At 40.9% G+C, this 14,727-nt stretch overlaps 1 protein-coding gene across 1 annotated transcript in view; it reads left to right on the plus strand.

Annotated features, from left to right (window-relative positions):
- Window positions 1-13,918, plus strand: part of trim62.1 (tripartite motif containing 62, tandem duplicate 1) — a 32,031-nt gene extending 18,113 nt beyond the window's left edge. The window contains exons 2-5 of the mRNA XM_085354327.1: window positions 2,598-2,693; window positions 5,786-6,042; window positions 8,692-8,807; window positions 13,325-13,918. Coding sequence (XP_085210453.1) covers window positions 2,598-2,693; window positions 5,786-6,042; window positions 8,692-8,807; window positions 13,325-13,875 — 1,020 coding nt within the window. The 3' untranslated portion in view covers window positions 13,876-13,918. The remainder of the gene's footprint in view (window positions 1-2,597; window positions 2,694-5,785; window positions 6,043-8,691; window positions 8,808-13,324) is intronic.
- The last annotated feature ends 809 nt before the right edge of the window (window positions 13,919-14,727 follow it).

Below are 14,727 nucleotides of genomic sequence, written 5' to 3' on the forward strand. Positions count from 1 at the left end.
AACGGAAATTTTGAGGAATTTTAAAGCTCGTTTACATTTTTTGTTTTTTGTGGAAAACGTGCAAATAGTTTAGACTGTTGTGCGGTATAGAGACTGTTGTGCGGTATAGACTATTCTATATTATTTGATTTACTTCTATGTATCTGCCCAGGAGCTGCTAATATGACAGGAAAGTAAGAGGACGAAGGGAATGACAGCAGGATGAAATGAGTTTTAGATTTATAATCCCCAAGCTGTGACCCCCATTTCCTGCAGCTCGACGTCCTGGGGAAAATGTCATGTCAGACTTGTGTTGGCCAGATTCGATGGACAGGAAAGAGACGCCTCCACAGAGAACACACAAATACTCACACACACACCTGCACAGGCCATCTTTTTCTGTAGGTACCCGTGTACAAGCTCTTTCCGGTTTCCATTTGATATCATCTCATAAAATCTTCATCTGAAGGACAGTTTCTGCTTTTGGAAGATCAAAAAGGATTAAGTAATTGCACATTTGATTCAAGGCCTTGAATTAAAATGTTTTCACCAAGGTTGTGGGGTTTTGGTTTTTTTTGTTTTGTTTTTTTGTATATTTATTTAGAAGGATTCAACAGATGTGGAGTTTCCTGTTTGTACATCCATCTAAACGCTGTGACAGCAGCAACAGTTAAAGCTGCCCTTCCCTGACCGGTCAGTCAGCGTGCAGCAGATAAGTGGTGGAGCATTTATTTATTTATTTATTTTATTCTGTCAGTGCCGGTCTATCTCAATGTGTGGGAGTGGCCTTTGACCCGCTGCAGACAAACGCGTAGCGATGAGGCAGAGAGCCTGCTGAGCCTGCCGCACTCCGATCATTAACATGGAGAGTCACACTCCCCCTCTGCACCATCCATTGTTTTCTGTTCCTGTCCTTGGTAAGAAACATGCTTCATTTCCCCAGCCCACATTTGCTTCTTTTAGTTGCAACTCATAACAAAGGTCAGAAATTTTCTGCTAAATGGATTCTTATTCATTTTTCCTGTCCCGTCGTAGGAAAAAATACTCGAATCAGTAATTTTTTATTTATTTTTTTCCCTGTCAGACAGGCTTGGATGGTAGTGAGGAGTGACGGTTGTTTTATTAGCCTCTCTAAGCTGACAGTTCCATTTGCTGGATTTTTGCTGCAGTTGGTGTTCAAAGGAAGTGACACTTAGTGGATCACAGAGAAGGGGGCACACAGGTTACTCAAGCAGATACACCAGGCAGCGGTAAAGCTTAACTTGGGGGCCTTGAAATAAATGAGGCTTTTGGTTGTGTCCTTTGATTCAGTTTAGTTTTAATTTCCCCTGAATCAAAGCAGTTGGTGCTAGTGATGCACTGATGGTGCAGTTCTGGGCAGATACTAATGCTGATGCTTAAATAACTGTTAACCAATGCAGATGCATGCTCTTTTTTGTTGTTTTTTGTTGTTTGTTTACCCTTATTTGCCAGGGAATTAAAAGCAATTATATTATAAAAAAAAATAACTGAACATTTTTAAAGCCTGTCTTTGGCAACAGAATGGCACCAAATATGTTCTTTCAGTCAACAAGGTCAGTGTTATTACCAATATATGTCCAGCTTGCCCAATATCGTAATTCAATTAATTTTTCAAAACTGTGACCCTTCTTCATCTTCTCATGTTAAGAGGTGTTAAGCGTCTCAAGATAATTCCTCCTTGTTATTTTGGATTTGTTTAGTGTCTGGTGTTGTTTTATCCCTGTTTTAACATCCTGCAAAGAATGTGTGATTTTTCCAGGTCCATTGTGCCCTAATTCTTTTAAAGAAAAATGTCTGTTTTTTTTAATATATAGATATTGTTGCTCACACTAGCAACACAGGTTAGTCCTTTCCCTGCTTGCATGGGGATCATTGCTTATTCAATTTTTGTGGAAATGTGTCTGCATGAGACATTTCTGGGCTTGTTTTTGGACGGCTTTTATCTCAGTTCATCGGTCAGATCATTGTTTTTGATGCAGGTGATTTGTCTACTGATGTCTGTGCTTAAGGGATTGCATCAGCTAAAATGCCTTTATCCAAAAACCTGAAACACCGGTGTTGTTGGCAAGTGAAACCTGCTTAAAAACTCTGCACCGTTCGTGACAATGGACATCCCAGCCATTTCCCGCAGAGCCAATTGCCTTAGGGAGACTTGGAGGTGGCTGAGCAGTGCAGGTTCTGCCAGCATGTGTCTGACTAGAGATGAGACCCAGTTTTTGTCTGACAGAGCCCAGTGTCTCCAGAGATTTCAGTTTATTTCTTTTATATCTCACTCTCCGTCTGGATTGTTTGTTTAAGCTGCAGCTTAAATCTTTGCTGCCTCATACCCAATCAAAAGCGATTTCTTACGCAAATAACACAATTTAAATACAGTATCACAGAGTTGGAAAAATACTGGTCTGCTAACATGATTAGCATTAGTTCAACGTGACTGATGGTGTTTTTGAGACTTTACCGGAAGCAAGCAGAAGCTGATTGGTTTAAATGGAAAGGGAAATCTTTCAAATACGTTTCACAATTGAGTTAAGCTCAACAGTTCTTTCATATTGAAGTCCAATTACTAGTCGCTGATCTGTGTTTTGTTGTCTGTGTTGCAGAGGGAGATGAAGGAGCAGCTGGCCACCCTGCAGGACAGTGAGAGGGGACACACTGAGGCCCTGCAGCTTTTGCAGAGACAACTCACCGAGACCAAGGTACTGTGACGGTTCTCCTTTATAAAAACAAAAAAACAAGAGTTTCAACTACAGGTAATTTCCATGATCCATATCATTCATAAAGCCTTTTTAAAATAGTGATAATTTGGCATTCAAAAATTCCAAAAAGAAATTCAGTTTGCAATGATATTAACAAGAAATGCACCTTGAACCACGAATCATGGTTTTTCTGGATTTAAAAAAAGGAAATTACTAAGATAAAGTAATTGTTGTAGCACTATATATCACTCCACCTGCTGAAGCACGTAGGTTTATCTGTTAGAAGATAAGAATATCTGCATTTTTTTTAAGGTGTTGGAATTATTATCATTTTTTTTTTTTTTAAGACAAAGTGCCTTTGCTGCCTTTTTCCCTTTCAGAATAGTAAACAAAATATGTTCAGTGAAAATGCAACTCACACTTTTTTATTAGCTTTTTTTCCCCCACTCAGTTACCCTTTAGTTAAAATCATACATATACAGCTAGATCAGAGGAAATGTCTGAGCAACTACTTACAGTTGAGAAGTAGGAGCATTTTGGCATGTTTGCTTAAAAAAATCAGTTTTCAATTAGGGTCAATAAATGGCTTGCTAAGAATGAGATTTTAGGCTTGTTTATTGTTTTCTGGCATTTTCAAAGACGAAACAATTAATCCGGAAAAAGTAACTAATTAGGATAATAGCTTGAAGAAGCAAATCCCCAAACATGTCAGTTTGAAAAGACTTCAAAGATACTTAGAGAAGCAAGAAATCTTGTTTCCATTTTAGACATCCAAATTGACACAGTAAAACTTCCTCATTACAAGCAGCACAAGAAATGAAAGGGAAAGCTCTGGGTAGTATGTGCACTTTTTCAGCCACTGATCATGCATCTTTCCTTCTTACCGCTTCGACTGACAGTTAAGTTCCAATGCATAAACTGGTTTATTGAGTGACTGTTTAATCTAGACACCATGTTTTAATCAGGGAGCTGTGAACATCTGCTCAATATGTCAGTCTTTTGACCTCTCACACACACCGCTCCTCTCTCCTATAACTGATATTGACCAGGTAAGGAGCTCTGACTGTGTTGCCGCCGTCAGCATTATTTGTTATTCAGGGAGTACATTTGTCTTCTCTCTCGTTTTTGTATGCACTGTCTGCCACCACACAACTCACCTCAGTGTCCGAGACCTGCCAGAGCGAGCCTGGCCTGTCTATTTCATCGCTCTAACTGCTACGTGCAGGCCTTTTATCTGCCCCGCCTTCTCTTTGGAAGTGAGCTGATTTCATTAGATTTACATCCATTTGTACAGAGTGCTCTGCCTGGAAGAGGGCTGCACTGTGACTATATCGATCTCTGATGCATTTAGGGAGCTGACAATGAAATGTCTCCTTGCATTGCTTATTTGTTTTGTTGAAAGAGGTTGCAACCGCAGTAGTGTAGCTGGCAGCGTTCACCTCGTGTGGGTGTAGTCTCCATCGCAGCAAAGAGAATCCATGCAGAGCAAAGTCATGAAACTTAACAGTTGTGCAGTTTAAGTCTAAATGAAGGCCAAGTTTAAGGATTGGTGTGGTCCAGTGCATGAGTCCTGCATACACATGGATTAATGTAAGCTCATTGTGTTACTGCATTTCTTCACATGTCAGTTGCATTAACATTAAACCTTTCTGCCATCTTAGTCTTGGTACCAACACAGAGGAACAATCCCTCCAGCAGGTCGGCCTTTACCTATATGTGGCTCCAATTTTGATACCTTGGCTCACGTTTGCTGCGGAGGGTCTCCACGTGAAGGACCGACATTCTCATTCACACGCCCGCCGGGGATTCTCTTGATAATCACTTGCTCCCAGGAAAGGTATCCAGCCTGCTGTCTCCAAGGGCTGCAAAAACAGCCATCACAGACATCGCAGCCTGCTGGGCCAAAACAGCAAACACGTCAGTGTGACTGATACCTGGGCTGCTGCAGTCCTCCTCCTCACCATCAGTTTTCAACTCTTAACTAGGTAGGAGGGCTGTGTTGGAGCTCACTTTAATGCCACAGCACTCAGAGTCATGTTAACAGGTTCTCACAGGCAGACTAAGAATACCTGCCCCTCGCCTGTGAAAAGCCCCAGAGAGACATGCCTGCTGTTTAAAGAGGATTGATTGAATTTTCAGGCGAGCGTAATTTACAAAAAAAAAAAAAGAGCCAGATGATAGTTCCAAAACCCAGCTCGTCCTGTAAAGATCAGAGGAAATTCTGATCAGGCAAAATATTCATCGAAGCCTCTTAGAGACGACTTTCATCTGAAATTCTTTTTTGGATTGCTCTGAGGTCATTAAATTTCTCTAATTCTGAATTGCTCTGTGATGGGCAGATGTTTGGATTTCTTTTCAGTCAGTGTGCAAACACAAGTTCAATTTTTTTCCATTAAAATGATGACTATTTGAAAAATAAAAGTTTTAATGAAATCATGCTCAGAAGTTTCAAACTGAAATCTCTCCCCTCGTCTCAGTGCAATTTCTGGGTTTTACGTCACATCCCTTTGTTCTGCCTCTCTGACACTCCAGCTGCTAACACTCAGATGATTAATTCTCTTTGATGTCCATCTTCTCATTCTTCCTGTTAAGCTACAAATCATTTTCTCCAGTTCTTCCAATCTGCCATTCTCTGTCAACTGCTCGGTTCACTCAATGACTGTCTGCAGTAGCCTCTCCACCGATCTCGCGGTCGGTCGACTTCCTCCACAAGATGTCCTTTGTGACCTCCTCCTGGTCATCTGTTGGGGTTATTTCTATTAGTGTGTGCTCCTGTTTCTCCTCATCACAGTAATATAAAACAGACCTGTTTGTTTCCTCCCTGTGAGGTTGTACACATGCTCTCAGAGAGCCACTTAAAATCAATACATGTACAAGCTGAATCAATGAATGGCTGTTAATGCAATATTAACACAATTTAGAGTACTGTGTAAGCCCTTGAATTATTGACCCATGTCTAATTAAGAGTTAGACTGTTGTGACTGAATCACTCACTAACTACAGTATGAAGTCTGCTTCACAATCCTGTAATGACATTTTCAAATAGCCCAGCCAAGAGGGGTTTAATTTTCCCACCGTCTTTTGCTTTTCAGTCCTCGGCCAAGAGTCTGCGGGCAACTATCGGTGACGCATTTGAGCGCCTTCATCGATTCCTGCGCGAGCGTCAGAAGAGCATGCTGGAGGAGCTGGAGATGGACACGGCCCGCAAACTGTCCGACATTGAGCATAAGATCCAGCGCTACAGTCAACAGCTGAGAGATGTCAAGGAGGGCATCCAGATATTGCAGGAGCGCCTGAATGAGACAGGGCGACACGACTTCCTGGAGGGTGTAGCAGTCACATCTGAGAGGTGCTTCTTTTTTTTCCTTTTTTTTCCCCCTCTGTCTCGCACTCAAAATGTATTGTAGTGCAGTAAGAAAATACGAGAGAGGATTCAGGTATATGGAAGTAGTATCTCAGAACATGCCAAATGTGTGTTCTGCTTGTGCTGACGTTCAGGAGAAAGTACAGATTTGAGTAACAGCAGTGGCTAATCCCAGAGCAGATGGAGCATTAGCGCTGCAATAAACCAGCTGTAATGTTTAATCTGGGAGTGGCGCTTGAGTATGATTTAATTGAACAGTTTAATATCTTTAAATTGTCTTGATAAGGTTGACTATAGAGTTGGCAAAGCTTTAATTAACTCAAGGATGCCTTAAATTTAGAGTTTGGTACAAATGTGGTGTCAAATGAGAGCTGGCCAATACTGTTTTGTTTAGATTTTTATGAGCTGGAAACAGTCCCGGGAACTGAAGAGGGCATGAAATGAAGCGTTTGAAGCACTGAAAATCCAACATGGGCACATATCGAATGAAGGGACTGGCACAACTCCCTCAACCTTTTATTGGGTTCGTTTTGGAACAGGCTATGTCAAAATGTTGAGCAGCAATGTTGTTTGATGTGGGGGAATAAAAGGTATTGTAGTGAGTCTAAATGATGACAGTATATTATATAATCCTGATGTATTTTTAAAAAGGTAGAGGTAAGAGCTATTTTGGCACCAGTTTTGAAAATAAAAAACATTAAAAACATTATTAGGAGATGTATACAGTCATAAGAAAGCCAAGTTGGTCTTAATTTAGAGGTCACATCGTCAATTGTTAATGTGGACACAGAAGATGAAGGAACAAAAATACTAACAAAAAGAGAAACGAAGAACAGAAATGATGTTGGTCTCCCCAGTAGGAGTATAGCCATGAGGCTCATGATGGCCTGGCACCTTACAAAGGTCTTTGTTTTTTTCTGTCATGTAGTTTTGTTACATGAGCTACATGTGGCTTCAATAAAGAACGTACTAGACCACCAACACATTACAACAGCAGAAGCTCAACCATGGAAAGCCATGTCATGAAGCTCCCAGCGCACAGTTTTTGTTCTCCTGTTAATGCCAGAGGAGGACTGGAGCTCTGCACTGTGCGCCTTTCCCCTGTAACTTTGTGGTCTGCCTTTTCGTGGCTGAGTTTTGCTGTATTTCCTAAAACCTTCCACTTTACAATAGCACCACTTACAGATGATCATCAAATATCTAGACATCTAGAAATTTCATGAACTGACTTGTTGTAACAGTGGCGTTCTATTACAGTACTACTGTGGAATTCAATGAGCTTGTTAGAGCGACCCATTCTTTCAGTGTTTCAGTGCTACGTGGTTAGGTTTATACACCTTTAACAACAGGAATGAAAACACCTGAACTGAAAGATTAAAAGGAGAGTCACGTAATACTTCTGTCCTAACATTTTGTCCTGTACTTTAGACTAAATCAGTGTAAGCGGGCAAATTGTCAGTCAATCCATCTTTATTATAGACTCAAATGGTCCAAACAAGAAAATCATCATTTTAATACAGAAAGACAAACTGTATCAGTTTGTTCATACTTGAGTTAACAAGTTTATATTTGTTAGACCGACAATAATTTCATTATCAGAAACATTGAGCCTGTAAATAATTTATAAAGGAGATTTCTTAAGATACTTGCACTGATCCATCTCAGTCTCTTTTGTAATAATATCATGGTATCGTTTTGTGGTACTTGAAGTCTCCCTAAACACCCTTTCCTCTGGTTTGACTAAGTGTGAAGTGTGCAAAATTCAGAGGTGTACAATGGGCTCTACGTAAAGAAATTGTCACTTTGTCCATACATGTAGTTGTGTATGTAAAAGGCTGTTTGTTTGTGCACACTTCACTTGGCATTCGCTAGAAATATTTTCTTCAGATTAAAGTGCAAAAGTGTTCTTAAAATATAAGATGTGGTCATGGTTTAAAAAAAGCCCCCATCTGCATTGATCTGGAGATGAATTGAAACATGCTGTTCTTGTAAATGCAGATCCAGCAGCACTTCTGTGACCCGTACCATCTCTCTGCAAGCTTACAGTCATTTCTTTTATGGCTTACAGTAGCTACTTGACCCAAATCACCTTGTGATCAGATAACAGAAGAAAAAAGTTTGCGCTCTCAATTTCAAGATGAGTCACAGAAATATTTCTGTGGGATAAAGAAAGAGGAACTCAAGATCTTAGATGTCGAAAACACATGTCAAATCTTGTTTTGACACAGGAGGAAGAAGAATTAGCACATTGACATAGGTTGCCTTAAAAAATAGCATTTGAATAGAAGAGCTCAAAAGCGTAGGAAAGTCCCATGAAGATTTCACACTGTTAACCAACTCACTCGATTGCTTGCCTGATCTCTGAACTTCATGTAAGTGCTCTGAGTGATTCGTGTAGAGGTCCGTATTGACTGTGTACTGTGATTATTATTTTTATTTATTTATTTTTATCCCTGTGCCTTGAGATTCATGAAGTAGTTTCAGTTGCTTAATGGCATATTTAAAATACACAAAGTAGATTTATTACTCGAGGGGTCAATGTTGTGGTCTGAACACCACAGGCAGTGTTATTAAGGGCGGGGGGAAAGCAGCAAATTGGATTTGGACTGTTATTGATCTCTCTTTCTGACTCAGGATCAAGGGGAAGATTCATGAGACCAACCTAACGTATGAGGACTTCCCGACATCAAAGTACATGGGTCCGTTACAGTATACAATATGGAAATCACTCTTCCAGGACATTTCACCAGGTACGATGGGTGCCTTCAAATCCTTAGTCTTGTCTTAATTTCAGTTTGAATGAGTCTGTTCTTATTGTCATTATGTGGGAATTTCCAAAAACAAAATGCTGCTGTTTTCACTGTTTGAACACATTTTACTGTTTCGCTAACTCATTCAGGCTTATATATGTAAAAATGTGTAGAAATGATTTAAGTAGGCTGAAGGTACTTTAAATAACTTAACTGTTGTCGATCCCACCTTATGCTATATCTACATCAGGGAAATGCAACCTGACAAAAATGATTGCAACTGTGTGCAATGAACTTGGAAAAGGTTGACCTATTGCCTTTAAAAGTTGTTGCTTGAAAGATGGGAACCAGGTCTGCATCTTCAAAGCAACTTTGGTATCAAGGCAGCAAAAAATGTAATGTCTGTTATTGATTTGGGCCAAGTTGGCATTATTATATTATATTATATTATATTATATTATATTATATTATATTATATTATTATGATGATTGTCTGTCAACAGAAATCACAACTCTGATTTTCAGCTGTGCTTTTTAAGTCTTCATTGTGTGAAGACGATCTGTGCAATTGCATCCCTGCAGGTACTTGCAGTTAGTCACTGAATGCAAATACCAGATAACCAGAAATTATTTTCCTAGTTACAAGGACGTTGGCATCCTATTTTTAATCTAGTGTGACTGACCCAAAGGAGGTGGACAGTTTAGGCCAGATGGTGATGAAGAAGAGCTTTACTAGCCAACCTGCTCATTAGTCTCTGGACATGGGAAGATACAAGCTGAACAACTAATGGCATAAGAATAACTATTACTCCTGCGCTAAAAGCACTAAAAGCCTGAAGCAAACTGTGCTGTGTGTCCAAGGTGTTTCAAAACTGAGCCAATGCAACGTAGCTTAGAATTATAACGAGATTGTACACAATAAGAGTGGGATTTTGGGTTTTTTTTTGTATATTTTGACATTTGATGTGCATTTCAAACTCAAGTATGATCTTAAATTTTATGTAAAGTAAAAAGATCTCAAAGTTTTAAATGAGCCTTGCTTATATGTAGATGTACCCAGCCATGTTAGTAAATATACAGGTGTTAAAGGAGTGAATACTCACTTTTGAAAAATGTTGCTTGCTTTTAGTGCCGCTCCCACATCCTACCACTAAATGAGTCTAGACAGTGGCTAGCTTAGCTTCTCAGATACAGTGGAAGTAAACAGCTTGTCTTGCTTTGTGCATAACTGAAAAAAATCAATCTAGCAGCCCCTCTAAAGCTCTCATTTACATTGCATGTTTGTTAAATCAGTTTAAAAGCAGCACTTTGTTTTCTGTGTGGCTGTCTGTTCCTGTTTTAAAGCTTTTTTGGCCTGTTTGACTTTGTGCTAAGACTTTAAAACCACAAATTGCCGGTTATACTTTATTTGTCCATATTAAACAGACAAGACTTTACATGTTAATCAGAGAAATTAAAAGAGCTGGCTTCTGGCTTTGGTGGTGTTTGGACACAGCCATACTTACTCTTTTCACCCGGTTTCTAGCTGTTGTGTTTATATTTTACCCAAGGATATTAGTTGAGATGATTAATTCCTTTCTAACCTGGATAGAAAACAAGTAACCACATCTTCCATAGAAGATGGAGCCTAGAATAGGTTGATAATCTAATTTTCTTCACAAATATAGAGTGTTGGAAGATCCAGCATTAATATTTCTGGGAAGCTTTTGAGCTTCTTTCTCGTCTGTAATCGAACCTGCAGGTTGGTAATGTCCTTCTGTGTTTGCGGTCCTGAGAGGAGCTCTACCATCTCTGCCCTACAGTCATCACTCACTCAGAGGAGATTATTTAAAATAATGTGCTGAGGATTTTTTTTTTTTTTTACTCCCTCAATCAATTCTCTCATTTCAGCCTGTTGCTGGCTGAGTGGAGGCCGGGCACTTTCTTGGCCTCCCTTGACTGCCTGCCAAATGGAACAATTGGTTACGATCCATCACCAGCAGTTGCCAGAGATGCAACAAAGACATTCTTCCCATCATCCCTTGTTGTCACTGATGGGTTAGCAGAAATAACTACCAGACCCTGTGCCATTTTTTTTTTCCCCCTCCTTTCTCTTTTCCTATTTTTTTTTTTTTTCCTCATGTTCAGCAGCGGGGAAATGGAGTCTCCTCGTGTGTGTCTGCCTTCATGTTTCTTCATATGACACACAGAGGCACTCCGCTTATGAAATTTTAATGACTCGATTGTAACAAACACTGCAGATGTCATTGTGTGAAGAAGCTATTGTGCTGTCCACTGGCAGACTGCCAGACATTTCACCTCCATTTATCCCAGCTGATATAAATACGGGAGAACTGGAAAGTTGCCCTTCCCTCTCTTTCCTGAATTTGCTTCATATAAAAGAGGGCAAAGAGAACAAGATGTTATTGTTTGGCCTGAAGTGCTTCCCTTATAACTAAACGTTTGCAGACCCGCCTCCTACAGACGAGCAGGGCTGTGAGCTGAAGCTGCTCCTCCCATCCCTGTAATTACTGCTTCTTCTCTTTACATGGTCGCATCCTGTGCAGACTCATGAGAACACTTCATTTTTGAAGTATATGATGTATACAAGAATGTAAAAACACATTATGAAGACGACATCACAGTGTACGCACACTCACATGCACACGGGTCATGTTCCTGAAATAGGAGTTGAGCTGCAGTGGGGTGTGCCATATAATGACAAACCATTACTCGTCCTCTACCACAGGCCAGGGCTCTGGTCACCTTCTCCAATTCTGGCAGCAATTATACATACATACTGTAATGTTGTTTGGGTTAAATGCTTGGTTTTCCCAAAAGATAACACAATGCCTCTTACTTTAACTCAGTAGTAGCTTGGAGTGCAGACATTTTAGGATTTATTTGTCCGTTTCGCTTCTCTTCTGTATGGCTATTGAAAGAGCCAACCTTGACCAGAGTCTGCTTTGCAAAAAAGAAATGTACAACAAGAAAGTTACGTTTCATGGTTCAGGCACACTAAAGCGCCTCCTAGTGAAAATGGCTTCTAGCACTAGGAAAAATCTGGTTTCTCAGACTTGGTGATTGCATTCAGCCCTCCTTTGGTGGCCAATCAAATGTAGCTGCATTAAAGACTTACAGTTATAAGGCAATTGGAGACAGGTTGCTTCCCATCATGTGACCTGTGCAAACAGTCACACCCCAACTTGGACTCACTGCAGTCTCAGACAGATTGATGAAGGTTTGAAATTAATTGACGTCTAATTTACAAATCCAGATAGATTGGAGGCAACATGTTAGCAATCTGAGTAAAACCACACTGATCAGCGCAACCTGTCTGTGACATGATTACTTAGAATTGACGTTTTGGCCCTATTCAGTCACAAACTGTTAGCAGACTGATTGCAACTCTTTGAAAGTGGTCTGTAAAGCATTCATATCAAAGGCAGCGAGATCCCAGGGTCACTGCACATGGTCACAAAAGTTTTCTTTAGTGGGACATTATTGGTCAAACATCGGCATTGACCAGCTTTGTTGAATTAACAGCGATTAGCATCTGAGCAAACCAAATGATTTTGGTTGTCAGCCACATTCACAGCTGCTGCATTTCTAACTAACTGGTTCATTAAATTTTAATTCCACAGCTTGGTGAGTGTGGATTGATAAAGTTTATGAAACTGGTATCTCTGGGCTTTCACTCAGATGTTAGAAAGATTCCACAAAAATTAAGCCCCCGAATCATTTTTAGAAACTAACTTATAAGAAACTCAATAATGATAATAATAATGATCATGATGATGATAATAATGCAAACACTAGAGGTTCAATTCGCCAAATAAAGGCAAACAGAGAAATTGTGATTTATCCCAGATTGGCTGGTTGTCATTGTTACCATGGACAACATATGGCCACGTTGTTGCAGTATCAGTTACCCTCCAAAATCATGCCCCTAATTACAATATCTGCTGTCACCATCTTGTGCCTTTAAAAAACAGCAGCAACCACAAATCCTGAAGACAGTTCTTCATAACTCTGCCTGGAGGTTTGAGCTTGTTGTCATGCAGCAGAATAAATTTGGGACTGATCAGAAGCCTCCCTGATGGATAAGAAGGATCTGAAGTTTCAAGCTTTTTCAAAACTTTTTGCAAAGTACTGCAAATCAGAATCGGAGCATGAAGCCGAAACTTTTGTTCCAACTTTCAGTTTGTGATCGAAATGATGAAATCGATGGTAACTTTTCTGTTTCATCACCCTGACCCCACCTCTCCTACAAAGTGACCAGCAGTCTTCGAGTTTTCACTCACTGCCTCAGCACAAAACTGTTCCCGCAGCGGCAGCATGATGGAGCAAACGGACTTGCTGAGAATAACACTGCTGTCCTTGCTTTTCTGTCTGGCTAAGCTGAGTCATAACATATTAATGTGTTTGTTTTCTTTCTTTTTTTTAACTTTTTGTTTTATTTGTCATTGTTCAGTCTCTTTTCAGGGTTAAATCTAAAACTAAATTAAATGTTCGCTCTTGTTCATTTCTTTCTTCAGTGCCAGCAGCTTTGACCCTCGACCCCATCACAGCCCACCAAAGACTGATTCTCTCAGACGACTGCACCATCGTGGCCTACGGGAATCTCCATCCACAGCCTCTGCAGGACTCCCCTCGGCGCTTTGATGTCGAGGTGTCCGTTCTGGGTGCAGAGGGCTTTTCGTCTGGCGTTCATTACTGGGAGGTGATGGTGTCGGAGAAGACGCAGTGGATGATCGGCGTGGCCAGCGAGACAGTCAGTCGCAAAGGCAGCATCCAGATCCAGCCGAGCCGCGGCTTCTACTGCATCGTTATGCACGACGGGAACCAGTACAGCGCCTGCACCGAGCCCTGGACCCGTCTCAATGTCAAGAGCAAGCTGGAGAAGGTGGGGGTGTTCCTGGACTACCCCAAAGGCCTCCTCATCTTCTACAACGCAGATGACATGTCTTGGCTCTACACCTACCGAGAGAAATTCCCCCCCAAGGTCTTCCCCTACTTCAGCCCTGGCCAGAGTCACGCTAATGGCAAGAATGTGCAGCCACTGCGAATCAACACAGTACGCCTTTAAGAGCTGCTCGCCTCTGTGATCGCAGTTGTCCTGACAGATGAATCTGTCATTGATGAATCCACGGGTTTCACGTGTTTCAAAAGATGTTTAAGAAGTCACTTTCAAAATGTTAAATAGGGTGTTTGAAATACTTATTTCCTTCAGTTCGGTGTTGGAATTGTGCTCGATGTTGCTCTTAAAACTAAAAACTTCATTTTTTTTTTTTCTTCTCCTTCTTCTTCTCTTTTTGACTTGAAGTGACTGTACAGGTACAACCTGCTGTTGAGCCTCATTCTGCATCTTTCATGAAAAAGATGGCATTAAATGGAGATAGTGGGGACCCCTGGGCTTATTTTGAGGTCTGTGGCAGCAGAAGTTATCCTCAGTTTTAAAGTAACTGTCTAAGGCCCGCCTTGCACACTCCCAGGGGGCTCTGCTCTCTGTATCAAGCTTCAGGCTTTTCAGACTTGACGTCCTTCTCTCTTTCCCTCCCTCTCCCTGTCCAAACAAGTGGACAGTGGATACCAGTCACTTGTCTTCTCTGCGCTGTACAGTTGGCTTAGCTTTGTCTGTGGAATGTGATTGACAGCATTTGGCGCCTATTTTGGCTTTTGATTGGACAGCGATCTGCTCGTCAAGTCTGCTGGCACTTTTTTTTTTTGACTTGTCTCTGAGACCATGGTAGTTCCTTCTACATCCATGTGTCTGTACAGGTTTTATCATTGTGTAGAAAGCTCCAGTTCTGTGTGCACCAGCACCTAAATGAATGATTATAGAAGTCCATAGGCCGCTGAGGTGATGAGGTTGTGCAGACATATGCTGCTCATTGGTGGAAATGAATACGTGTGTGTGTGTGTGTGTGTGTGTGTGTGT

Source organism: Diplotaxodon limnothrissa, linkage group LG5 (assembly GCF_057381915.1).
Source record: "Diplotaxodon limnothrissa isolate DT_005_m linkage group LG5, D_limnothrissa_male_GT1.1, whole genome shotgun sequence".
In the NCBI taxonomy this organism is placed as follows: Eukaryota; Metazoa; Chordata; class Actinopteri; order Cichliformes; family Cichlidae; genus Diplotaxodon; species Diplotaxodon limnothrissa.